Genomic DNA, 27235 nt, shown 5'->3' on the forward strand with positions numbered 1-27235 from the left:
ATCGGGCAAAAATAGATCTAGAGCACACATGAATTAAAAATGTACTTTTGAAAGCTGAGTCTTACATATTAAACCCAAGGTCCTTCCCTCAACTAACGATATGCCACCATCGCCCCATTGGAACCAACGGGGAATGGTTATGATTGATAATAATTCGCAAGTGTACGCAGCAGCTACTTCCCTCCCTGGGTGTTTTAGAATGTTTCAACCCAAACCTGGCTTTGGTTGGGGTGTCCACCTTGCCATGGGAAAGGTGCACTTATTCAGCCACAGCCTATGGGTGGATCAGTTAGGGGCGACCAGGTTGGCAGAAGGGGGTCTGTTTGGGGGGAACCAGGCAGGCAGGGAGGGCAAAAGTTTGTGACCATGCTGTCAGAGGGGGCAATTAGGGGCAACTAGGTTGGCAGGGGGGCAGTTAGGAGTGATCATGTCGGTAGGCAGAGGTGGTTAGGGGTATCAGGCTGGCGGGGGGGGCAGTTAGAGGTGATCAGGCAGGCAGGCAGGTGAGCAGTTAGGAGCCAGCAGTCCTGGATTGTGAGAGGGATGTCCGAGGAGTCCCTGATTGGAGAGGGTGCAGGCTGAGCTGAGGGGACCCCCCCTCCATGATGGATTTCATGCACCGGGCCTCTAGTGTAATAATAATTTAATATTTACTAAATTATCAATGGGATAAAGTTATACATTTTTAAGGTTATGATCAAACTGAACATTTTGTTAGCAGTTACAAAAAAAATACAGACTCCTTGGGCAAGAAATATAATCATACATAATAGGCATTTTTTTTTATAAAATGGTCATGTGATTTAATCAAGTAATGCAGGGTTAGCGTTTATCTAAAGAAAATATAAAAGAAAAATTGATAAGTGATAGGAGGTTTGCAGCAATTATAACTATTTTAGTATAAAACTGGAATCAATTTAAAAATAAAATAAAAGAGAAGTGTAGAATGGATTGGTGTGTTACAGTCCCATCAACATGGTGGAATATTATATGTTACTAGTGGCCCAGTGCACGGATTTGTGCACATTGAAAGGAAATTAATTAGAAGAAAGATTCGTGTAGTAATTACATTACTGCAAAAAATTACATATCAAAATAGTATATATAATATAGTATTATAAAATTAAAATACAAAATGTTTTAATATTGCTAATCACCCTTTCTTTATAATAGAAGTGTCAGAGATGAAATAAAATTAGTAAAATGTATATGAAAGTAGTAAATTGATTAATAAATAAACAACAACATGATATAAAAACAACAAAGACATATAAAAATAACAAAAATGATATAAAAACAACACTGATGAAAACAATGATTGATAAATTGATTAATAAATAAACAACATGATATAACAACAACAAAGACATGATATAAAAACAACAAAAACATGATATAAAAACATTGATAAAAATAATGACTGATAAATTGATTGAACTTATTCTAATATCTCCCTGTATACCACATTAAGAGTAAAAACACTTTCAGAGTGCTTGACTAATTTGCCTTGTGATGAAGTATTTACAACTTTAACTTTAACAGCACAGACTCTTCAAACTCGAGAGAAAGCAACATATAACTGACCACGTCTGAAAACGGGTTCAGGTGGGAATATTCCTACTCTGTCTAGAGTTTGCTCTTGTGATTTATTAATAGTCATCACAAATGCTGGCATCACGGGAAACAGCTTCAGAGGTACGTTGTGCCAACAGTTGGTCTTCAGATACATTCTGGCATCGTGTGTGATTGGCGCCAGCGAGAGCTTGAGAGCTTTATATGTATTGCGCATGTGCAAGTCAACGTTTATTTTTAAATTGCCAGTGTGCGTCATATGTACCGGCTGGTCAGACAGTCGGACGCTCGGAGGGACGTATGGTCGGTCACTTAGTCTTTTACATATAGATTATACATGGTGACTATATCCACAATGTTCAATTTGTAAAGTATTTATAATACAGACAAAAGAAGCCCCCAAAATAATAGAGTAAGATTATGCAACAAATGGGATCATATTAAGGATGTCTGGTCCTTGAGGACTTCCATCAGGAAGGTAAATGGATAATGAGAGAGAGTTGGAGGAGATTTTTGCAAAGTCTAATGTTGACAAGGTATTACTACCTAAAATATATTAGGAATTCTCTATCTCAAAAAAGTCAGAAACCCAATAGAAAATAGTCAGACTTTAATGCAGAGGCAATTTTCAGAATGCAGAACCTGATTGACTTGAAAGAGATAAAGTGATGCTCAACTGGAATACTAATCAGAGGAATAAAAATAAAAGCAACACTGAAGTAATGCTCTATCGACTTGCCAAACTGAGAGGTATATGAAGCTGTGTGCTGATAAGATTATGGTGAGAGCTCTTCTGCATCGCAGAAAGAATGTGAACATATGCACTCATTCAGGAAAAAGTCTGGCAGCAGCACTCAATGGATTTATAAATGTGTGTTCCTTCTACCCTGCAATTCTTTACTCCTGGGGATATGCACTGGAAAGAATTCCTAACAGGTTAGTAAGGAGCCATATATGTGGTTTACTGCAATGTTGTTTGTGATCAAAGGAGTTAGGGACAATTTAGGTGCTCACTCTGGTATTTGTACACAATGGCAAAATGGGCAGCAGTTGGAAACAATGAACTCATTTTAAATGTATGGATATAGATAAATATCAAAACAATAACATTAAATTAAACTAGTAGGAAACAAAATGAGGTTTATAAGACAAAAAGGCTTATGTAATTAAGAACACATTCACATACACACAACTACACACTACTTTCTAGAAAACCACATATATAGCCAACTGAATGTATGGAGAGTGAGTTTGATGAACACACATTTTATAAGGGATTGAAGTGAGGATTGAAGACTGAGAATAAAGTAAAACTAGCAATGGGCCCTCCCCAGATAATGTTAATACAAGACCACACACTGAAGAGTATAATCAACTCAATTCTGTGCACCTGAAGTTAAAAAACGAAACAAAACTAAAATTTATATAACTTTAAATGAAAAAAGCTGAAAGAATTCATAACGGCACGCAAACTGACTAAAATAACAATTAGAGTACAAATTAATGTTTATGTGAATTTAAACTAGAACACAGGCATGGGATGCAAACTGATGAAAGTGATAACAAATAAAACAAACACAAAATGGTATGTAAACTGATTGAAACTACCTAAAACTGATTCCCTCTGAATCAGCTAAGGAAAGAGATCTGTTTCACTTCTCTGCTTTTTCTTGAAACCACCTTTAAAGAAAGAAATTCACAAGAATAGTTTATGGATGTGTTTTGTTGGTTTTTTCTGCCAAGGGCCATTTGGATATTTATAATATCACTAGAGGCCTGGTGCACGAAATTCATGCATGGGGGGTGGGGGAGCTCTCAGCCCGGCCTGCACCCTCTTGCAATCAGGACCCCTCGGGGGACATCCAACTGCCAGTTTAGGCCCGATCCCAGTGGCAGTTGGACATCCCTCTTGCAATCCAGGACTGCTGGCTCCTAACTGCTCGTTTGCCTGCCTGCTTGATTGCCCCTAACCACTCTACCTGCCTGCCTCATTGCCATAACCACTTGCCTGCCTGCCTGATTGCCCCTAATCACTCTGCCTGCCTGCCTGATCACACCTAACCACTCTGCCTGCCTTCCTGATCATCCCTAACCCCTCGCCTGCCTGCCTGATCACCCCTAACCTCCTCTGCCTGCCTGATCACCCCTAACCACTCTGCTTGCCTGCCTGATCACCCCAAACTGCTCACCTGCCAGATCGCCCCTAAACACTTGCCTGCCTGCCTGATCGCCCCTAACCACTCTGCTTGTCTGCCTGATCGCCCCTAACCATTCGTCTGCCTGCCTGATTTCCCCTAACTGTTCACCTGCCTGCCTGATTGCCCCTAACAGACTCTGCCTCAGCCCCCTTGCCATGGCAGCTTCTTCTGGAATGACGTCTGGAAGGTCGTTTGGTTGTCTGGTCTAATTAGCATATTACGCTTTTATTATTATAGATTTTCGGGCCATACAAAATAGTCAAATTAAAAATTAGCCTCCTGACCGGTTTGGCTCAGTGGATAGAGAGTCGGCCTGTGGACTCAAGGGTCCCAGGTTCAATTCCGGTCAGGGGCATGTACCTTGGTTGCGGGCACATCCCCAGTGGGGAGTGTGCAGGAGGCAGCTGATCGATGTTTCTCTCTCATCAATGTTTCTAACTCTCTATCCCTCTCCCTTCCTCTCTGTAAAAAAATCAATAAAATATATTTTTAAAAAAATTAGCCTGCTAGGAGAACCAAGATAGCGACATAGGCAAATGCCTGTAGTCACTGCCTCCTATAACCACATCAAAACTAAAATACAGACCAACCATCATCCAGAACCGCTGGAAAGCTGGCTGAATGGAAGTCCTACAACTAGAGAAGTAAAGAAGAAAGCACACTGAGATTGGTAAGAGGTGTGGACGTGTGGAGGAGGCTGGTCCGGCACCCATGTGTGCTGCTATTTTAATCTAGAGGGAGATCATTCCTGTGGAGGCTGCCCGGAGGAGTAAGGGGTCCCAGCCCCACACCAGACGCACAGCCCAGGGTCCCAGAGCTGGGAAAAGAAATCCCTATGGGCAGTAAGATCTACCGGCTGTAAAAATCAGTGTAGATTGGGGCTGAGTGACACACAGGCTGCTGGAGACCCAGCTGCTCCTCTTAAAAGGCCAGAACTAAGAACTGAATTTACAAGCTCCCACTTCCTCTGAGCTCCAGTGCCAGGCGAGGCTCTGGGGGATCCAGACATATATGACTGTCTGGCATTGGAGCAGAAACTCTGGGGTGGCTTTCTTCCAGACAGAGGTGTTCTCAGTGGTCATTGTTCTCGTACTGAGACCTCCTTGGTTGCAGAGCTGACTGGCAGACATTTCCATTTGCTCTGCCCTGGTGATTGCCTGAGACCCTGCCCCACCCAATTTACAAGCCCATCCAAGCTGTGGGCAAAGGCTTTTACATATGAATGGCCTGTCCTTTCTCAGGCTAAAAACTTGTCAACAAGCTGCACCTGGGTCAGAGAGCACCAAAGGTATCAATAAAAGGCCCAAGGCCCAGGCCCAGCACCAGCACCAGCCTGCCTTGCTTCACAGCTGGCTCTTGTCTGGGCACTTCAAAACCCGATACAAAGAGGAGGAATCTGCAGATCTCTCTGTAGCTCCTGCTGGGTGGCCCCAGGCAGTGGCTGACTTTGCATCTCCCTGGAGACCCAAGAGCCAGTGTACCCAGTGGTCAGTGTGAGACCATACCAGATTAAAACTCTTTATATCTATAACTGACACACTCAAGAGGCAGACTTAGTGAGCACCAAACCCCACTGAAGCAAGTCCTGTTCCATAAGGGTGTCTCCTGCACAGCAGCTCTCCCACGGTAGTCGCAGTTGGTCTCCACAGCCAATTGACCTGGAGGTAAATTCCTCCCAGTGATACCAACAGCAATCAAGGCTCAACTACAACAAGATTGTGCACACAGCCCACAAAGGGGTGCACCTAGAGTGTCCAACTCAGGATATTGGGGAGGCTGAGCCACTGGGCCCTATAGGAAACCTACTACACAAGGCCACTCTATTAACTCAAGGAGACTTAGCAGCTCTACCCAATACATAGAAACACGCACAGGGAAGCAGCCAAAATGTGAAGACAAAGAAACATGTCACAAATGAAAGAAATGGAAGAAAGCAAACTACTGGATATAGAGTTCAAAACCACAGTTATAAGGTTACTCAAGAATCTTCTAAAAACCTCCAAGGCACTTACTGAGACTTTCAAGGATCTTAGTGAGGATGCCAAAAAAATGGAAAAGGACCTGTCAGATATAAAGCATACACTGACTGAAATAAAGAATAATATACAGGGATTCAACAATAGACTAGAGGATCCTGAGAATCAAATCAATTATTTGAAATATGAGGAAGCAAAAAACACCAAACCAGAAGAGCAAAAAGAAAAAAGAATAAAAAAAATATGAAGATAGTGTAAGGAGCCTCTGGGACAACTTCAAGCATACTAACATCTGAATTATGGGGTTGCAGAAGAAGAGAGAAAGCAAGATATTGAAAACCTATTTGAAGAAATAATGACAGAAAACTTCCCCTAACTGGTGAGAGAAATAGACTTACAAGTCCAGGAAGCACAGAGAACCCCAAACACGAGGAACCCAAGACGCATCATAATTAAAATGCCAAGGGCAAAAGACAAAGAGAGAAACTTAAAAGCAGCAGAGAAAAGCAATTAGTTACCTACAAGGGAGTGCCCATATGACTGTCAGCTGATTTCTCAACAGAAATTATCCAAGCCAGAAGGGAGTGGCAATTAACATTCAAAGTGATGCATAGCAAGAACCTACAACCACTACAACCAAGATTACTCTACTTAGCAAAGCTATCATTTAGAATGGAAGGTCAGATAAAGAGCTAAAGGAGTTCATCACCACCAAACCAGTATTGTATGAAATGCTGAGGGGTATTCTTTAAGAAGAGGAAGAAGAAGAAAAAGCTAAAGATAAAAAATATGAACAACAAAGTGGCAACAAATACATATCTATCAACAATTAAATCTAAAAAATCAAATGAATAAAAACTCTGATGAACAGAATAAACTGGTGAATGGAATAGAATGAGGGGCATGGAAATGGAACAGACAGATGATTCTCAGACGGAAAAGTGTGTGGGGGTGCAGGGAAGAGATTAGACAAAGATCTTATATGCATTTATGCATTACCTATGGACACAGACAATAGGGTGGCGAGGGCCTGGGGTGGGGTGGGAACCGGGTGGAGGGGAGCTATGGGGGGGGAAAGAGAGACCACTGTAATAATCTCAACAATAAATATTAATTTAAAAAATAGCCTGCTATATTTGGTTAAATATTTAATTAACTCACCCCTAATGCCTCCGCAGGGACAGATCATATGCGGGCCTTAAACAGCTACAGGGCTGGACGTTCCCCACCTCTGGTTTATGAGCAAGGACACTATATGCCTTGTCTCCCAATTTGAGTACTTTCTACATACCTTTGTAGCTTGCATATCACCAAGCACAACATGGGCCTGAACTGCATGGGTCCACACATAGGAGGAATTTTTTCAATAAACACAATTGGCCCTTCCTATCTGCTGGTTTTGCCCTAGAACAGTGGTTCTCAACCTGTGGGTCGCGACCCATTTGGGGGTTGAACGACCCTTTCACAGGAGTCGCCTAAGACCATCGGAAAACACATATATAATTACATATTGTTTTTGTGATTAATCACTATGCTTTAATTATGATCAATTTGTAACAATGAAAATACGTCCTGCATATCAGATATTTACATTACAACTCATAACAGTAGCAAAATTACAGTTATGAAGTAGCAGCGAAAATAGTTTTATGGTTGGGGGTCACCACAACATGAGGAACTGTATTAAAGAGTCTCAGCATTAGGAAGGTTGAGAACCACTGTCCTAGAAGATTCAACCAAGGGGATGGAAAGCACTATTTTTGCATTCCCAAATGCGGATTCCCAACAGTGAAACAAAAATACTGTTTTCAATTTCAGGTTGATTGAATTAACCAAAGTGAAGGGCCACTTTAAGAAACAACATGATAGGCAGATTTTCAACTACGTGGGGGATAGGCACCCCTAACCTTCCACGTTGTTCAAGAGTCGACTGTGATAGAACCTATATGAAAAATAGGAAAAAATCTAAAATGAAGGTAATTATTTCTAAATATTCCACACATACACAATATTCTAGTATCTTTCTCTACCCTCCTATTAACTTTTTTCCTTCAAGGTTTTTTCTGTTGTTGACTGAGGAATGCTTATTACCTTTTCTAATTTCTCTCACCTATTGTGTTCATCTCACCACCAAATGCAACTTTCAACTTTTTATCTGGTAAATGATTTCATTTTCCTTTTGTTTTTCTCAAATTATTTTTATTTGGGTAACAAATGTATGTCAGATCCTCATTTGATGAAAACAACAACAACAACAACTATGCTTGCAATGTATTATAGGAAAATTTTATTTAATGTAATACAAGTCCATTCACCCCTTAATCTGTTAATATGAGAAATCAAACCCATTATCTTATTTCTTTGCATTTTTTAAAGATTTCAAGTCCTAAGAAGACAAGAGCACTTTATTTATGTACTAGAAACCAGGTGCATGAATTCACGCACGGGTGGGGTCCCTCAGCCTGGCCAGGACCCCTCGGGGGATGTTGGACTGCCGGCCTGTGGGGATCAGGCCGAAACCGGCAGTCCAACATCCCCCGAGGGATGTAGCAGTGCCGAAGCAGCAAGCGGCCAGGGAGGAACCCTAGCCGGGGCCGGGTGCCCCGCCACTCCTGCTTCCCGCCACCCACCACCTGCCACCGCTGCAGCTGTGCTCATCAGCCATGAGCCTGGCTTCTGGCTGAGTGGTGCTCCTGCTGTGGGAGCACACTGACCACCAGGGGGCAGCTCCTGCATTGAGCGTCTGCCCCTGGGTGGTCAGTGCATGTCAGAGCGACCAGTTGTTCTGGCCAACTGGTTGTAACGGTCACTTAGGCTTTTATATATATAGATTCTGTGCAACAATATAGAACATAGGACTTTTATTGGAAAACTATAACTATAGTGAAAATAACGATCATAGTAATAGAGCGTATTCTAGTCTTGAAACATAGGGCCTTACTTTCAAACAACAGGGATGGCACAAGTAGAGGAGATGGGGAATTATCACAGTCATATAAAAGTGAATTAAATAACTTTTATTACCTTAGTTTCTTTCCTCCATCGGCAATTTTAGCTTTTTGAAGATAACCTTCTTTTTCAACCATCTGCAAGAAGAATGCATATGTTAAAACTGTGACAAACTCCCATGTATTATTAGTTTAAATGAACCTATGCTTTCCAAAAGTCATTGTAGTGATAGAAGTTTCCAGTCATAGAACTTCATTAATAATGCATATATAGCTTATGGGAAGTGCCTGCAAGATGATAGTCATTACAAGCCCTTAAATATCCAAAAGAAAGATTACAAAGAGTAATGTGAATGATTTGTTACATGGTGATACACCTTTACTCGCTTTTCCTTCTGGGCATTGAAGTAACTTGCTTGCAAAATTGATTAACAACAGTAAAACAAAGACAAATTTGATGCTCTCCTTAATTTTACTGATCATCCTTGGAAAAGTTCTTTTGTTTTTTATTCCTCACCCCCACTTCCTCATGAACCTGCTGAGGCCAGGGATCTAGAAAATTCAATGGAGCCAGGTAACTGAGTCATGTGAACCATGGAAGGACATTTAAAACAGTGACATTGCATGTATTTTGTTGTTACCAAGATATGCTGTGTAACACCATCCCACTAACTTCTTCTATAATGTGGGTTTGTTTCCTTTCCTGTTTGTATGTATTGGCTCTCATTACTTGTACATCAGCAAGATTCTTAAAGGAGATTCAATAATTTTTTATAACACCACAGAAGTTTTGTGGAGTTCTAGGGTAATAAATGCATCATGCAAATTGTGATCTAGTGACTCCCAGAAAAGTCTATAATAAGTGTTTTAGTTTCAACCAATATGTATTTTTTTTAATATTGGTATTGATTTCAGAGAGGAAGGGAGAGGGAGACAGAGATAGAAACATCAGTGATGAGAATCATTGATTGGCTGCCTCCTGCACGTCCCCTACTGGGGATCGAGCCTGCAACCCGAGCATGTGCCCTTGACTGGAATCGAACCTTGGACCCTCCAGTCTGCAGGCTGACGCTCTATCCACTGAGCCAAACAGCCAGGGCTGTTTTAGTTTCTTAACATTCTATTTCTACCTTCCCTTTGTTTCACATACCTCCATTCTATGAGCTTACCTTGTGCTCCCTCTTTTCATCTTGATGAATTGCTGACACCTTCTCTCCCATGCTGTATGATAAAAGATTTAAGAAGTCACCTGCCTGCCCTATCAGCGTGGCTCAGTGGTTGAGCATTAACCTATGAACCAGGAGGTTGCTGGTTTGATTCCTGGTCAGGGCACATGCCCAGGGTTGTGAGCTTGATCCCCAGTAGGAGGTGTGCAGGAGGCATCCGATCAATCATTTTCTCTCATCATTGATGTTTCTCTCTCTCCCTCCCTCTCCCTTCCTCTCGGAAATCAATAAAAATAAAAAAGAAGTCACCTGCCTAATATTGAAGGACCTCACTCAGTGACACCCTAGACACTTTCTTCTTGCTGTAATATTCCACCTCCACCAGGCCTTCCTCTAACGGACTCCTAAACATGTGACATCTAATTTAAAATGCAATGTGTCTGTTAGAGTTTCCCCATGATTCCTCTGCAATCTCTTTTAGGGGCCCCTGTCCTGAATCTCCATTTCCATTCTGCCATTGTCACTATCATAGCTTTTATGGGATTGTTTGTAATGGTCCACTTACTTGCTTGTGTCTGCACCTGTGCTGTGACTTTACCTTTCTGACCTGGATTCCCAGAACCTAGGGTCCTGGATGGCACCAAGAGTCACAATAATAAATACTGTTTGATCAAATGAGTGAATGAATAATGGACTGTTTAAATTTTTATTTAAATCGTTATAGGAACCTGGAAAAGCCAAGAAATTCAATCTGTATTGTGACAGATGAAAGGAAGAGATATTTGACAATGAGTTGTCCCAAACCACTGAAATTTCACCAGTTAAAGAATTGGCTGTTTACAGACCCACTCTGATCTAGGTAATATCTTTTCTGACTTGTTCATTATTACACTCCTAATACAAAGTAGAGTACTTAACCTTCAAAAATATATTAGAGGAGAAGGTTTTTGAATAATGATTAAGATAATTGCGATGATTTATGATAATCATAGTAAAGAATTTTTCACATATCAACATTTCTAGAAAATTCCTTTTACTTCATCATGCTCTCCACAGGGTAAAAGAGTCTAAGGAAGCTCTCTTGCACAATTTTTAGAATCATGATGCTCATTAGTGACTTTTTTATACTTGGATACATCTATTCATTTGCTTTCCCCACCTTTTATTCCATGTATACTGTTCCCTTTTCTTGGTGCCAAGGAATCTTATTTGTCTACCCACTAAAACCCATATAATAAGTTCAGTGTGTAACTCTGGGTAGCACTGGTTTCTACAAATGCCTGAAAGAAGGATGTTTTCAGTAGCAATTAGCATCACAGAGGAGGTCCCTTTCTTTATGAATGTATATTGAGAAATTTTGTTGTGTAACCATAGACAAAATTTGTTTTACTTAAGCTTTCGTCTGATGAAAATAAAATTTACCAAAAGCCTGAATTTATCTACCAAAAAGCCACAAAACCTCTCTACCCATCAGAAAAATTGATGCATGCTTTCTCAGCTAAGAATATACCCTTCCTTACCCCAAAAAATTCACTAAAAGGCCACTGGGTAGACCAGATAAGTGTTTTGTTGATCATTTCTCAAAAAGAGGAATGTGAAAGGCAAAAGTTAATACTCATGCAGGGGGGAAATCAACATAAGCAGGCTAAAATTATTTACCTTAAAATTCCATCTCCTTGAACGCATAAGCTATGTTCTTCCAGAAACTGCTGGGCCTTTTCAAAGTACCTTAGATTAGGGCCAGGATCTGTATATCTCATGTTAGAACTCTGTACATTTGACTTAATTGCCATTAAACAGGCTGAGCCATTTCCCATGGTCTTGAGTCAATGCATTACAGTTGTCAGGTATAACCGCAAAGAGGCCCGGGAAAAAGGAAAGAGGAAGGGGTAAATGGCAATTTAGTAATATTTTCTTATATCTTCCAAAATCCAAGCTGCCTTCAGTGTAATAAGAAGAAGCTAATCATCCTTTTACTGTGTACTCTTACCTACAACACTTACTATTACTAGTGTGCACATTTTTACATATCTACAAGTATCTGCATGAATGTTTCTACATGTAGTTATATACATGTACAGACATCATGCACACACTCTCACTTCTGGAAAGTGTTCATTTATCCCCATTGTCTCTTTATATTTATCTACAGTCATTCATTCTTTCAACCAATTTTCAAGTTAAAAAAAAAAAGAAAGAAAACCTTCCCCTTCAATACAGCTGCTATGTTCACCCTGTTTTGCTTTTAAGGGGAATGGATACCATAATCCCCTCCAGCCACCTCAGACACTTAGGCCAGCTTTTGCCCTGGAATAGAAAACTCCAACCAGGCTTCCAACAGAGAAAGCACTGCCTTATTTTAAGCCCCATTCTGGCAAGCAAATATTTCATGAGGTAGATTTTAAATTACTTTAGTAGTCCTTGTCATCATATTTTGAAATGTCTCACTATGTTTTAGGCACCAAGAATCAATTATGCTGGGAGGCTCATAGGAGCTGGCAGAAGTATTAGGTCAAGCAAAAGATTTCCATGTATTTTGCATGTAGGTTTATACATGGTACCATACTAATTATTCTAATTATTTATTCCTAACTTATGGTCATGCCATGGTTTGAAAGGACAATGATACATAAATTACAGTTGAGTATGTTGGTCATCTAGGACTCAGGTGGTCTTATCTCTAGTAATATATAAAATTATATATAGTTTTAGGTCTAAGTTGAGGATATCATAATGCCAAGTTCTGGGCCAACTTGAAGGTCTTTAAGATAGTAACACTCCCTAAATTATGAATACTTAACAAATGTCAACCAATCTTTAGATGCTGAATCTGGCTTCTTGAGCTATTTGTCCAATGTCCCATAGAAGTCCTATTTAATGCTAAGTGGCAGGAAAGATCAGCAATTTGTCTAGATTGGATGCCAGCCAGTCTTCTAGCATTGAGGACATACTCAGTAGACCAAACTCTGCTCAAATACAGATGAAAAGAATGCATGGTAGTAGGATATCCAGATAGCACCGGTTTATCAACCTTAGTTGGAGGTGAGAGATAAGGCAGGAGAGCAGAAGACAATCTCTGATTAATGTAACACTTGTGGCAGAAAGACCAGCCTACACTCATAAGTATAGACACTGCAATTTTTTATGTGAAGTCTCCACGTTGTTCTCAGATAAAGAAGTAGAATTGAAAACAATAGGTTTTCATCAGCACCAGTACACAAAAAGAGTCCTGTCAAAATACATGTTGATAAAAGGAAATGAACTGGATCTAAGACTTTCACCAGATTTTGATGAGAAAAACTTGGCTTTCAACACCAGAACCACAAAGCCCTTACTCCTTATAACATTTACTCAGCTATTGTATTTAAATCATTATTCTTTTTCCCCTTTGTTCTGATTCTGTGTTCACTGGCAACACTCTGACTCCTAAATCAACTTCCTAGGTCCTTTGATGTAGAATGTGGGTGCCTAAAATAGTCAGCATCAGAATATCCATTACATAAATTTATAAATCAAAATTATAGTTTATACATCAGACTTACAATTTGGTTACTAGTAGATAGTCCCTAGGGATCATTATCTCTCTAAGCCCTGATAACTTTGATAAATATAATTTTTTTAGACCCAAAAAACTGAGACAGCCCTAAACTTGTGAGGGCCATTCAAAATATTGCCACTCTGATGGACTGCCCTGCTCCAGGAGAACTATGCCTCATCTTTCTGTAACTACAACACCAGGCTACTGTAATTGTCAAACAGATTTAGAATTTATTTTCCTATTTAATTATGAGGCACTTACTATATTTTTTCTGAACTTTTAATAGCTCTCAGTACTTTTCTGTTAATCTTGTTTGATTTTATAATCCTAATATATAAAGAGTCAGGGGCCATCACAATCTAAACGTCCAGACGGACAATCAAACACCAGGCTAGGGTCCTGGCCGGCAAGATGGAAGTCAGTCCTGGGTCCTGGCTGCCCGCAGCGGGAGTCAGTGCTGGGTCCCAGCCCCTCATGGTGCGGCAGCGGGAGGGAGCTGTGGGAACGGAGCCATGCTGCCACTGGACTGGCCTCTGGGTCCCTCCACCCTCCAGCAGGCTCTGGGGAACCAGAGCCATGCTGCCATTGGACTGGCCTCTTGGTCCTCCCCCCGCCCGCAGGCTCTGGGGAACCAAAGCCATGCTGCGATCAATCTAGGAATCTTGGTCCCTCCCCCCACCTGCAGGCTCCAGGGAACCAGAGCCATGCTGCGATCAGACTGGCCTCTTGGTCCCTCCCCACCAGCCTGCAGGTCCGAGGAACCAGAGCCATGCTGCGATGGGACTGGATCCTACCCAAGGGGCCCTGGATTGTGAGAGCATGCAGGCTGGGCTGAGAGACACCCCCCCTCCCCCACCTTCGAGTGTGAGAGCATGCAGGCTGGGCTGAGAGACACCCCCCCCTCCCCCACCTTCGAGTGCACAAATTTTCGTGCACCGGGCCTAGCCTAAGCGACTGGCTGACTGGCCGACTGGCTGGCTGGTAGCTATGATGTACACTGACCTCTAGGGAGCAGATGCTCAATGCAGGAGTAGAAACCACAGGCATAGAAACATGGAACAGACTGATGAATCTCAGAGTGAAGGGGGGAGAAGGGAGGGCGAGAAAAGATTAACCCAAGATCTTATATGCATACTAGAGGCCCAGTGTACGGATTTGTGCACTGTACACCGGGCCTCTAGTATGCATATAAGAGGGTCCCTCGGCCTGGCCTACAGAGATCGGGCTGAAACCAGCTCTCTGACATCCCCTGAGGGGTACCACATTGTGAGAGGGCACAGGCCAGGCCAAGGGACCCCAATAGTGCATGAATCCATGCACCGAGCCTCTAGTTTCTATTATAAAACTCAGAATGGGGACACACCTGGTTATATCATTTTACTCCTAAGTTATGCTCCTCTTTTCCTCTTAAATTCTTTTTTACTTCTCCATTACCCACAGAAATAGATATTTCTGCCTGTCTTCTTTCCATTGGCTTAATGTTTAATTTATTTTTCATTTTTTCTATTTTTAAAATAAAAATTATACTGAAGTTATACAACATAGTGTTTTGTACAATCATACATATACATAATGAAATGATTACTATAGTCGAGCTAATTAACACATCCATCTCCTCACATAGTTACCTTTCTTACCTTTTCTTTTTTGTGTGTGGTAAGAGCACCTTAGATCTAATCTCTTAGCACATGTCTAGTATATAATACAATCTTATTAACAATAATCAGCATGCTGTATATTAGCATGCTGTATATCTCTGGAACATATTCATCCTACATAACTCCATTGGCTTTCCTTCTCATGACAATGTCTTTAGGATGTACCACTTCTCTCCTTGGAGCTCACTGTTTACATTTTTCTTCTCCATCTCCACTTATTTTTATACTGTCTCTTTTTTGCTATATCAGATTTGTTAACCTTATATGTGGACTTGCTGTAGATGCAATTCATTAGGAACAGAAATGAAAGTGAGGGGACAAATCATCTTCAAAATACAGCTTTTCTGTATGTCATATAAAGCACTAATTTTATAAAGAATTAAATGCTTAATTATAGAAATATCTTACATATAGCTTGAAATATGATGTTTTTAGAGACATGAAATCATGAAATATAATGGTTTGCCTAATGTAAATATATAATTTACTGTGCACATACTTTTAAAAAGTGGTAAGCCAAAATTCAAGTTGGATACACTGATTACATGAAAAGGAGACTATAAGAACAGCAAAGGAAAATGATTCTGGGTCATGCATGAGTGGTGCCAGGGAAGGAGCAACTAAGCATTCTCCAAGAAGTTCTTGAGAAGCTGGTCTTGATTTCAGGCCTTAGAGTTAGGCAGAGTTTGCTCACTGCAAACTATTAATAACCATCTATATACATGTTGCTCAATAGTCTCATGGATATTCTCCCTTTCTTTCTCTCACTGAGAATGAGAAAGCATGTTAGGCTTTGGGGTTCTGCTGAATGTCTTGAACCATTTTTCTAATGTTGGGTTTGGCAAAGCACATATTATGTCTTGCCAAATATTTTCCCCATCATTTTAAACCCCTGTGTATTTCAAAGGAAATTTTACCCACATGTCCTGATTTATTTACCCCTAAATCATCAAAATGTCATTTTGAAAAAGCTAGTATTTGATGTCTAAAACCCCCATAGCCTTTTTCCTAAGACTTTCATCTTGTAACCAGTGTGTTTTGTTTGGTCAGACCAAAAAATCCAGGTTCTGTTTGGGAAACAGGCTCATGAAGGCACCTCTTTGTGTCTCAAAAACTTTCTTCAGTCTTCTGGAGACTTTTCCTGTATCTCACCTCTCCTTCCTCCTCTTCAGTTTCTCTTCTGTCCTGAATTATATTTCTTTGTGTCCTTGATATAACTATATTGCTATTTCTTCGCCTGCTATTGGAGCTCAGTAAGAATGGCCTTCTCTGTACTGTCTAGGCCAGTTATTAGCATAATTCATTTTTTGTTGTAACCTAACTAGAGGCCCAGTGCATGGATTCATGCACTGGTGGGGTCCCTCAGCCTGGCCTGCGCCCTCTCGCAATCGGATCCTTCAGGGGATGTTGGAGAGTCAGTTTTAGCCCAATCCCCACAGACCAAGCCTAGCCTTTGGGGATTGGGCCAAACTGGCCATCCAACATTCCCCGAGGGATGTAGTAGTGCACAAAGTGGCAGGCAGCTGGGGAGGAGCCTGAGCCCGGGCTGGGCCACTCCCATCACCCCAGCCCCACTGCGCCTGCAGCAGCTGCTGCTTGGTAGCACTGCTGTGGAGGCAGGAGAGGCTTGCACTGCTGCAGCTGTGCTTGCCAGCAGTGAGCCCGGCATCTGGTGCCTGTCGGTCAGCTGAGCAGCATAACTGCCGTGGGAGTGCACTGACCACCGGAGCCAGCTCCTGCATTGAGCGTCTGCCCCCTGGTGGTCAGTGCGTGTCATAGCGATTGGTCGACCAGTCTCTTAGGCATATCCTATCTAAGAATAGACAAACATGGTAATTGACCGTACCTTTGCTACGCCTCCCATTGGCTAATCAGCACGATATGCAAATTAACCGCCAACGAAGATGGTGGCTAATTTGCACAATGTAGGCAGGGTGGGACAGCGCGAGCCACCAGGGCGAGCCACCATCCAGGCCCCCGTGTGCGACCCCAGAAGCCGCCTGCCTGCCAACCGTGATCAGATCTGATCCTGGGCCGCTGGCAGGCCCCAGAAGCCCCAGAAGCCGCCTGCTGCCCGTGATCGGACCTGATCCCGGGCTGCTGGCAGGCCCCAGAAGCCCCAGAAGCCCCAGAAGTCACCTGATATGTCAGTAACTCTATCAGTAAGCACTCTGAAAGTCAGTGGCATAAATGCACCAATTAAAAGACAGATTATGAGGGTGAATCAAAAACAAAACCCACTTTAAATATAAAGACACATATAGATTAAAAGTAAATGAACTAAGCTACAGCCTGTTTTGCTCAGTGGATAGAGCATTAGCCCATGGACTGAAGGGTCCCAGGTTCTATTCCAGTCACAGGCATGTACCTCAGTTGCTGGCTTGATCCCCAGTCCCTATCAAAGCATATGCAGAAGGCAACCAATCAATGTGTCTCTCCCTTTCCCTTCACTCTCTCTAAAATTCAATGGAAAAATATCCTTGGGTGAAGATTAACAAAAACAAAGTAAATGGATTAAGTAACATTAAAGAGATTATAAGAAAAATATATTCCAAATTTTGTTAGTTGTATAATGGTTATGTTTAATTATTAACACCTAAGAAATTGGGTGAAGGGTACATATAATATGCTGTAGTATTTTATAGTTTTTTTTACATGTATGAGATTATTTCAAATTAAAATATTAAAAAATTAAAAATTAATAAAATATTAATTGAAATGTATCTGCATTACATGAAAAATCTCCTAATTGCTTCTAACATAATTTATTAAATTGTGCTAAAATTTACAAGGGTTCAATTAAAAAATATCTTAATTCTAAATGATATAATAGAAAAATATATAATAGTTCAGTTATAAGCACTTATCTGAAAATAAAAATTTAAAGAAGTGAATTTAAAGAAGGGATTAGCCAAAGAAAATATATACACAATCCATGGACACAGACAACAGTATGGTGATTGCCAGAGAGAAGTGGGGGGCAAGAGCTGGGTAGAGGGGGAAAAAGATGAAATAGGGACATCCTATATAATAATAATAAAAAGCTAATATGCAAATTGACTGAACGGCAGAATGACCAGTTGCTATGATGCCCACTGGCCATCAGGGGGCAGACGCTCAATGCAGGAGCTGCCCCCTGGTGGTCAGTGCACTTCCATATGGGGAGTGCCACTCAGCCAGAAGCTGGCTCATGGTTGGCCAGTGCAGAGGTGGTGGCAGGAGCCTCTTCCACCTCCGTGGCAGCACTAAGAATGTCCAACTAACGGTTTAGACCCGATCCCTTGGGGGCCTAAGCCTTTAGTCGGACATCCCCAGAGGACTCCCTGGCTGCCAGAAGGATGTCTGACTGCAAGCTTAGGCCTGATCCCCCGGGGAGTGGGCCTAAGTCAACAGGTGGACATCCCCCAAGGGGTCCTGGACTGCAAATGGGCGCAGGCCGGGCTGAAGGACCCCCGCCCCCCAAGTGCACAAATTTTTGTGCACTGGGCCTCTAGTGTGTATATATATGTATATATATATGAATATGTGTGTGTGTGTGTGTGTGTGTGTGTGTGTGTGTGTGTGTATATATATAATCAGTCTAAGCAGTAGGGCAGACAGGGTTACTCAATGTTAATAGCATTTTTGTTGTGTGTTCTTTTTCTCTACTCTAGAGTTAAATGAACTTAAAATGTGTGTCTGGATGGGAAAAATTATTTGAACCTCTTGTTGTGTTTTAATGGTTTCTAAACTCCTTACCATCAGTTCCAGGCATTCATGATCTGAGAATCACCCCCCGCCCCCATCTGCTCACATCCCCTGACTTATTTCTCCATTTTAGCCAGTGTGTGATTCTTGTACTTTTCCAAATGTAACAATTTGTTCTGTCCTCTAGACCTTTGCCCTTGATGTTCCTTCTGTTTGAATCATTCTTCTTCCAGTTCTTTGCTTGACAATCTCCAAACTGCATATCTCAACTTACATGTCCCCTTCAAAGAGTGTTTTTATGACTACTCAATCCAAGGTAGGCTCTCCCTCTCACATAGAAACTTGTTTTTCTGCTGTTAAAGCAGGTTTTGTAATATGCATTTATGGAATGATTTATTCCCTTACTTATTGAACACTTCTCTTTACCCATAGATTGAAAGTCCCTCAAGAAAAGAACATAAGTATTTGGCATATCAATGCATACCCAAAAACTAGCACAGGAATGGCCTCAACAAATATCAGGATTTATAAACACACTCCTACTTGAGACAAGAAAGGGTGCATGAAAAATGAAAACATGGAAATGGTTTCTATTAGTCATTAAATTATATAATTATTATTAACATACTACCAGCTTAAGTATCTGGGAGCATGTTCTTTCAGAAAACCTAATTTTATCTCGCCAAAGTAGAATTTTGAAAGACTGAAGCACTTGCGGATTTTTTCCTTCGGTTTAGTCAATAGAATCATTCCCCGAAAGTGGCTGTCTTTTGTTTTAAAATAAGAAAACACTGTGTGCTCACAATGCCTTTCATCCTCAAAGTCCTCACAAGTATTAATTAATCTACAAAATGATATCTGGCTCCAAAAGGTAGAATCTGTGACTTAAGGTTTATCTACAAAAACCTGCTTTGCCCCCAAGGCCTGGCAACTTCCAGAGCTCTGTCCTCCAAATCCTCCTAGCTCAGGAGGGAACAGATGATTCTCTGAAACCTGCCACAGGCTTTTGACTCCTGCAGGGTTATCCATAGACATGTCTTTTACTCTTTTGATAAAAAATAAAGATGATAAAGATTTAACATGTTCTAAACAGGGTTATTTTTCTCGAACATTTCTTTACGGGGGGGAAAAAAAGTGCCATGAAAATATTAGGTCTCATGAACAGTTATATTATAAAGTATACAAGATCAGGTAATAAACACATATCGGTATAGTTTATGTTTCATGTTTAAAATTGTTAATGCATCATAGCGCCTGCTAAGCATCCATATAGATTCTCAGAAAAGAATTTAGGGCTCTTGTATTGGTGGCACATGGATTTGAATACCATGCGGCAGAAATGATGTCACCTGTCAGTGAATGGGGTAGTTTCCACCATGAGATTCTAATTAAGAATTTATTCTTTTGTCAATATTTGAAAGAAACACATTATGCTTCTATTTAACCACATTGATCACAATCTACTTTATTAAAGAAAACATTCGGAGGTAAAGCATGGCCACCAAAGGATGATAGCATCTTTTAGAGCCCCCATGATGGCAGATGCCACTTTTGTAAAATAAATCATTTTCCTCCAAAGGGGATGGATCTAATGGAATGATTTTGCCAGTTATGCTTAAAGCCAAAGCCTCTCATGATCCCTGGAAAATGTTCAACAATGTTCTGAATATAAGAGATGAAAAAAGTAAGATTTATATAGCACCAAATGTTGGACATAAATAATCTCAAAAATCGACATCATGAAAATAATGAGTAATAACACCAACTTAAAGAATTTTATTACTTTATAAAAAGTTTTAATGTATGTTATCTCATCTGTGGTAGCTCATTCTGGTAGTTACTGCCAAGGGAAACTACTGCCAAAACCTGTGCATGACTTCAGAAGCAACACTGAGGCATGAGGGAAAGCAGGAGAATTGTAGGGCTGGAAGTAAGGAAGATGCCAGATTTGTGGAAAAATATGTAGATCTAGGTCAAATATACATATACATATATAAGTTAGATTAGTCAGATGTAAAGAAGACTTCATAGGTTCTGGGATAATTCAAGTCTTGGTGTAAATCATAGTAGTTAAAAAGTAATCAGAATTTGATGTTTGGGGGAATTGGTGGCTATTCTGGCATTGCCCATCATGATGGAGTGATTCATAAATAAGAGTTGTGGGGTAGGTGTGAGGTGGAGGGGGAAAATGGTGGGGAAATGTTATCTTAGTTGATATCTGAGTAATTAACTATTAAAATAAGATACTGTTACATGTAATTACATTGAAAAATTGGCTTTCACTATGAAAAGCAGTCATACATTCATTAATATTTGAAATCAACAATATTTAATAAACCTTTAATATCTTAATATTGAATCAATTGGCAAGCATGTCTTTTTTTAACAAAAACTAGTGCCAAAAGCAATATAAAGTGAAGTATTATATAAGAAAGAAAATAGAAGTCATGACCCCTAACTTCAAAGCATTTATAGTCTAGCCATGAAACAAGCCTATTACCCATGAAATAAGAGTGAACAACAAAAGAGTGCTGGGGTGAAAAAATAATAATTGTTACAGAAAATTTAAGCTCCTTCAGAGTAAGAGCCATGTCTTAATCATGTTACTATTGCTGGCCTAAGGGTATGTATTTGGGAGTAGATAATAAATAAGGTAAATCAGGGACCATGAAAGAGGTCTATAGACTTAGTGTTATAGAAAATAGGAAGCTGTTGAATGTTTTGACAAGAAGAATGAAATAATAAAGGTACTGTTTAAAGAAGGTTGGTGTGGAAGGGCAATGATCTTGTGTAGCACTGGGTACAAGGGACAGTAGAGGGATTGAGATCAGAGGCATTGGGAGGTCTGGGCAAGGGTTTGTCTGTACACATTAAGAAAAATGTGGGCTCCACATCCATTGTGAAGAAACTGCTTCCGAAAATGCTGAAGGGTCATAGAGAAAATAAAGGAGCCAAAGAAAATGTGTTCTAAGCCTAGATAAATGTTTACTACTAATGCAGATGAGCTCAGTGCAAAGGGGAATCAGCTTGGGAGATTTCACTTCTGAGATGACACAGAGACATACCAGAACAAATGATTAATTCGAACTTCAAGATATAGGATGAGATAATGAAGAGAATGTATACAAGGATAGACCTGTGTATTATGTAGGCCTGGAAGTAAAAACCGAAGCCATTAACTGTCTCATTTGTGTACTCATTTAACATATATTTACTGAGTTCTTCTATGTTATAGCAATTGTTATAATGGAAACAGAGTTATAAAAATAGGAGATAGTACCCTTGCTCTCATAGAATATTCTGATGAGATAAAAAACAAAAAAATTATAGTATGCTACATGTTTGTAAGTTCTATGGGGAACATTAAATTAGGGTCAGAGAAAAGGATTGTGAATGGAAATGGTGAGGAGGGATTGTTTGCTTGTTTTTAAGAGAGATTAGGAAACAACTACCTTAAAAGGTGGAATTTATCATTTGCAACAGCATGGATGGACCTGGAGAGCATTATGCTAAGCTAAATAAGCCAGTCAGAGAATAAATATCACATGATCTCACTCATTTGTGAAATATAATGAACAACATAAACTGATGAACAAAAATAGAACCAGAGACAGAAGCATCGAACAGACAGACAAACCTAAGAGGGAAGGCAGGAGGTGGGGGTAAGAGATCAACCAAAGGACTTATATGCATGCATGTGAGCATAACCAATGGACACAGACAGTAGCGGGGGTGAGGGCATGTGCTCGGGGGTGGGAGCGGCCGGGGAGAGGTCAATGGGGGAAAAAGGAGACTTATGTAATACTTTAAAAAATAGAGAACTTAGCCCTAGCTGGTTTGGCTCAGTGGATAGAGCGCTGGCCTGTGGACTGAAGGGTCCCAGGTTCGATTCTAGTCAAGGGCACATGCCTGGGTTGCGGGCTCGATCCCCAGTAGGGGGCATGCAGGAGGCAGCCGATCAATGATTCTCTCTCATCACTGATGTTTCTATCTCTCTCTCCCTCTCCTTTCCTCTCAGAAATCAATAAAAATATTTTTTTAAAAAATAGAGAACTTAAATAAATAAAAGGTAATATTTGAATCGAGATACAAAACAAATGAAGTAATAAGCCTTACAAATTTCTAGGCATCAAATGAATTATTTTATATCAGGCAGAGGATAAAACAGTTTTAATGGCCTTTTGGAAGAAGTAAGGTGGTCAGTTTGGCTGGAGCAGAATGAGCTGGGAGAAAGAAGAAAATGAGGCCAACTGGCTAGCTGGGACCAGTAGGATCAGATGAACCACTGGATGTTGTTCAGTTTTTACGCTAGGAGTTATGGGAAACCAGAGAAGAATTTGAGACAAGGAGTGACATAATGTAACTTGTATCTTAATGTCACTTTGGTTGCTGTGTTGAAAATAAAAAGTAGAGAGCAAGGATGAAAGTGGGCACATCAGTGATGAGAAGTGAACTGGTTTTAAAGATAGAGCTAACAGGGTTATTTGATGTTTAAGTTTATCTTGTAAGAGAAACAAAGAAGTCAAAGATGACTTTATGAGTTTTGACGGAAGCATCTGGAAAATAATATTAGCACATTATAAAATGGAGAACATTAGGTGTAGGAGAAAATCAGAATCAGTTTAGGATATGTTCAATTTGAGATGTATGTTAGACATATAAGTGAAAATGTCACAATATACAGTACTGGAAAGCAGTTTACTAGCCAAGTGAAGGAAATATTGCCTCCAAAAAAGAGAGTTATCAATTGGGTTTAATATTCAGGTAGGTTTACTATGGAGAAAACTTGAAACTTTAGGGATGAATTTAAGCAATATGAAAGCAACTGATGACCTTGATAGAGGGTGAGTTGTTGGGATAAAAGCCTAAATGGAGTTGGTTCAAGAGATAAAGAGAGGGGAGAAATTAACAAGAGTAAAGGTAGACAATTCTTAAAAGGAATTTTTATTCTAAACCAGAGGAGAGTAATGGAGGCATTAGCTAGAGTGAAGTCGAGAGATCTAGAACATGCAAAGCAAAAGAAAATATGACTAAACCAAGAAAATACATATTTTAGTGTTAAAAATTAGAAATCCCAAAGTTAATAGTAATGGAATAGCAGGAGATAAATAGGAATAAAGTCATCACTGTGTACCATCCTGTGAGCCAATAGATTGGTAGCATGTTGACCAATGTGAAATACAGCAAAAAGTATATGAGCATGAAGAAAAAGGGCATTGTATTTATCAAAAATGAGGTCATTAACAGAAAAAGCATCAGAATATATCAGAAATGTGGACATATATTTTTAAAGTATCTTTTTCATTCATTTATTGTTTTTAATGTTTCATGAACTTTTCTAGTCATTTGGACAATAAATGAAAGTGAAAAACAAAAACCTACTCTGGTAGACATAGACTCTAATAGTAAGAGATGAATTTTTCCTTAAAAAACTGTTAAAATGTGCCATAGGCCCCCACAATCTCTGATTTCTATAATTCACAGCCTTATGTAATTCCTTCCCCTTGAGTGTAGACTCCATTTAATAATTTGCTTCTGACCAAAATAATGTGGCAAAGTTGATAGGATATCATTTCCACCATTAGATTACAAGAGATTTTGACTTCTGTCTTGTTAGTAGACTCTCTCGCCTGCTCAGCTTGCTGTGTGCTTTGAAAAAAGCAAGCTGTCCTGCTGGAGAAGCCCATGTGGCAGGTAACTGAGAGTGCTCTGACCAACAGCCCTGGAGGAACTGAACCCGCCAATAACCATGTACATGAGCCAAGCCTTCAGATGTGACCCCAATTCTGGCTCAAACTCTGATTGTAACCTTTTGAGATCTTCCGAGTTAGGGGACTCTGCTAGGTTCCTGACTCACAAAAACATGAGGTAATAATGTGTGCTGTTTTAAGTTGCTGAGTTTTGGGGTAAATTCACTTTGTAGCAGTAGGTAAAGAATACAGTCTTGGAGTGAAGGAATCACTTACCAATTGTTCCAATGGAGGAATAACATCGTTCAAGACATGCTGTGAATGATTCCTTCTGTGTCGGGATATCTGCAAAAGTATTGACATTTGATGCTATTATTTTTTTCTTTTAAAAAGCTACAAATGATTTCAAAGAATATAAATTAGTGAGTGTACATGAAAACAACCATATTTAGATTCATTCAAGAAGGTAAATAAATTAAATATAACATAGGAAGTAAATCTTTTGAGACTGACTAATTTGAATAAAATGTGTACTCAAAGATGGTTGGCTGCAATATTTCATATTCCACATTCTCTGTCTACCATGTGACTTCCTACAAGTTGTGGGGTCTATGTTCTTCATTTTGAACCTAGGAAGATGTCTATGTCTTGAGGTTTAGGAGAAAAAATGATGACATATATTAATGATAAAATATTTTTCATTGACATAGTTATTTAACTATATGAAATCTGGAAAAAAAACACAAACATAATAAGTGCATGACTGAAGTTTGGTAAACAAATTTTAATGAGAAGAAATTGAAACAGAAATAACCAGTTATTGAGCACACACATTTCACCCTTGAAGGAAACCATTAGTTCCATGGTATAAACAAAATTCAAATTGATAAATGATATGATAATATTGTCTGCTATCATTTCTTAAGTACTTATTATTTGCCAGGCACTATTCTAAGTGTTTTGCATTCATTAATATATATTATTCTCATCCAAACCTTAAGAGGTCAGTTATATTACCCTCTTTTCATAAGTGTTAGAAACACAGACACAGATTGTTTTAAGTAACTCTAAAAAAACCACAGTTAGTGATAAATATGGGTAATATTTTAACATGGATCTAAGCCCTCAATAAAGTGCAATATTTGATTTCAATTTATTATTTCTCCAACAATATAAATGTATATGTATAAAGACAGGCATTAAATGCTTAGGGAACTATAAAGCTGAAATCCCTGTGTGCATAAATAGATATCTGAGATAGGAATTTGAAGAGAGTCAAACTTATAAATTTGTACATAGTTACACAGGAAACTAGAAATCAGGTTTCAAATCTGTTATAAATCTTCTTAATATTCCTTTAGGGGAAGTAATATTGCTGATAATTCCTAAATCAATAAGCTAGCCAATCTATCATGTTCAACCTGGTTATGAAGATGGGGGGAGGGAGGGGAGTGCAGAAGAAATTTCATCACCTGTCTTTTGCTTTAGTGCTCTTCTCAGTTAAGCATTAGGCACAGAAATATGTTATTATCCCAAATCAGATTATGCTGACTGAGACTTATGATTTAGGAAATTCTGGATCCAAATTGTTCAGTTGTCTTGCATGGATATCAGGAAAATTAGGACGTTTTAAGAGAGCTGTCTGTACATGATGATATACTTAACTGAAATAATTATAAAGAAACTTGAGGTCAACCAAGTTTTGATTGAAGTTTGATTCAAAGAATATATGTATATATATGAAAATATTATAGAATTCATATAATTATTTATAAATAACTTATTACTGCTATCTGGTAATTTTGCAAATCATTATATGGCACATTTTTGAGAAACATTCCCATTTAAGACATTATATGTACTTATAAACCATTCAATTTAGCTAGTCAACACCTCATGTATAGTCCACTCATTTGCTGGTCATTTCTAATAGTAGTTGCTCAAAATGCACTTCCTTTGTTAAAATTATAAAACATCTCTACTACTAGTATTGCAAAGAGAGTATTTTATTTTGGATGGTCCTACGTTTTTCTCCAGAATTTCATAACTTCTAAATGTATCTGATATCAAAAACCTAAATTTTGTTCTGCAAATTTCTTCTGGATAAGTTTCAGAATGTGGGCAGAAGTGTGATCCATTGTGTAATCTTAGGTGCTTTCGCTTTTGCAGGAATCATTAATTAATCCCTGAATTTGGAAAACTTGAATAACAGTAATAATATTAATAGTAGCTTGATATAACTTTATTTAGATACACTAGAGGCCCGGTGCACAAAAATTTGTGCACAGGCGGGGGAGGGGGGGTTGGGGAGGGTGTCCCTCAGCACCACTTGTGCCCTCTCACAGTCTGAGACCCCTCGGGAGATAACCACCTGCTGGCTTAGGCCCGCTCCCCAGGTGGCAGATGGCAGGCCTGATCCCTCGGTGCCTGCCCCGCCTCCCCGGGTCGCGCACATGGCAGGGCCGATCTGGGGGTTGGGGCGCTGCCCTGGGTCGGGACGTCCGGACGGCAGATGGGCAGGCCAGCGGATCACTGCTGCCCCGCCCAGCCTCCTCGGGTTGGGTCGCACATGGGAAGCCAGGGCGGGCTGGCCGATCGCTGCTGCCCCGCCCGGCTGCCCCAGATTGGGTCGCACACAGACATCCACCGCCCCGGTTCGCAGATAGCAGGCCCGGATGGCGGCAGGGCAGGCGGGATGGTGCTGTCCCACCCCACAACCCCTGGTCACAAATAGCAGGCCCAGATGGTGGTGGGGCAGGCGAGATGGCACTGTCCCGCCCTGCCTGTAGTATGCAAATTAGC

The 27235-nt window shown here is 40.1% G+C and overlaps 1 protein-coding gene across 1 annotated transcript in view; it reads right to left on the bottom strand.

Moving 5' to 3' along the window:
- ARHGAP15 (Rho GTPase activating protein 15) overlaps positions 1-27235 on the bottom strand; it is a 650587-nt gene that overhangs the window by 546718 nt on the left and 76634 nt on the right. Inside the window, exons 3-4 of the mRNA XM_006086875.3 lie at positions 24710-24778; positions 8771-8832 (exon numbers count right to left, since the gene is read on the bottom strand). Coding sequence (XP_006086937.1) covers positions 8771-8832; positions 24710-24778 — 131 coding nt within the window. The remainder of the gene's footprint in view (positions 1-8770; positions 8833-24709; positions 24779-27235) is intronic.

Source organism: Myotis lucifugus, unplaced genomic scaffold, assembly GCF_000147115.1.
Source record: "Myotis lucifugus unplaced genomic scaffold, Myoluc2.0 scaffold_32, whole genome shotgun sequence".
NCBI lineage: Eukaryota > Metazoa > Chordata > Mammalia > Chiroptera > Vespertilionidae > Myotis > Myotis lucifugus.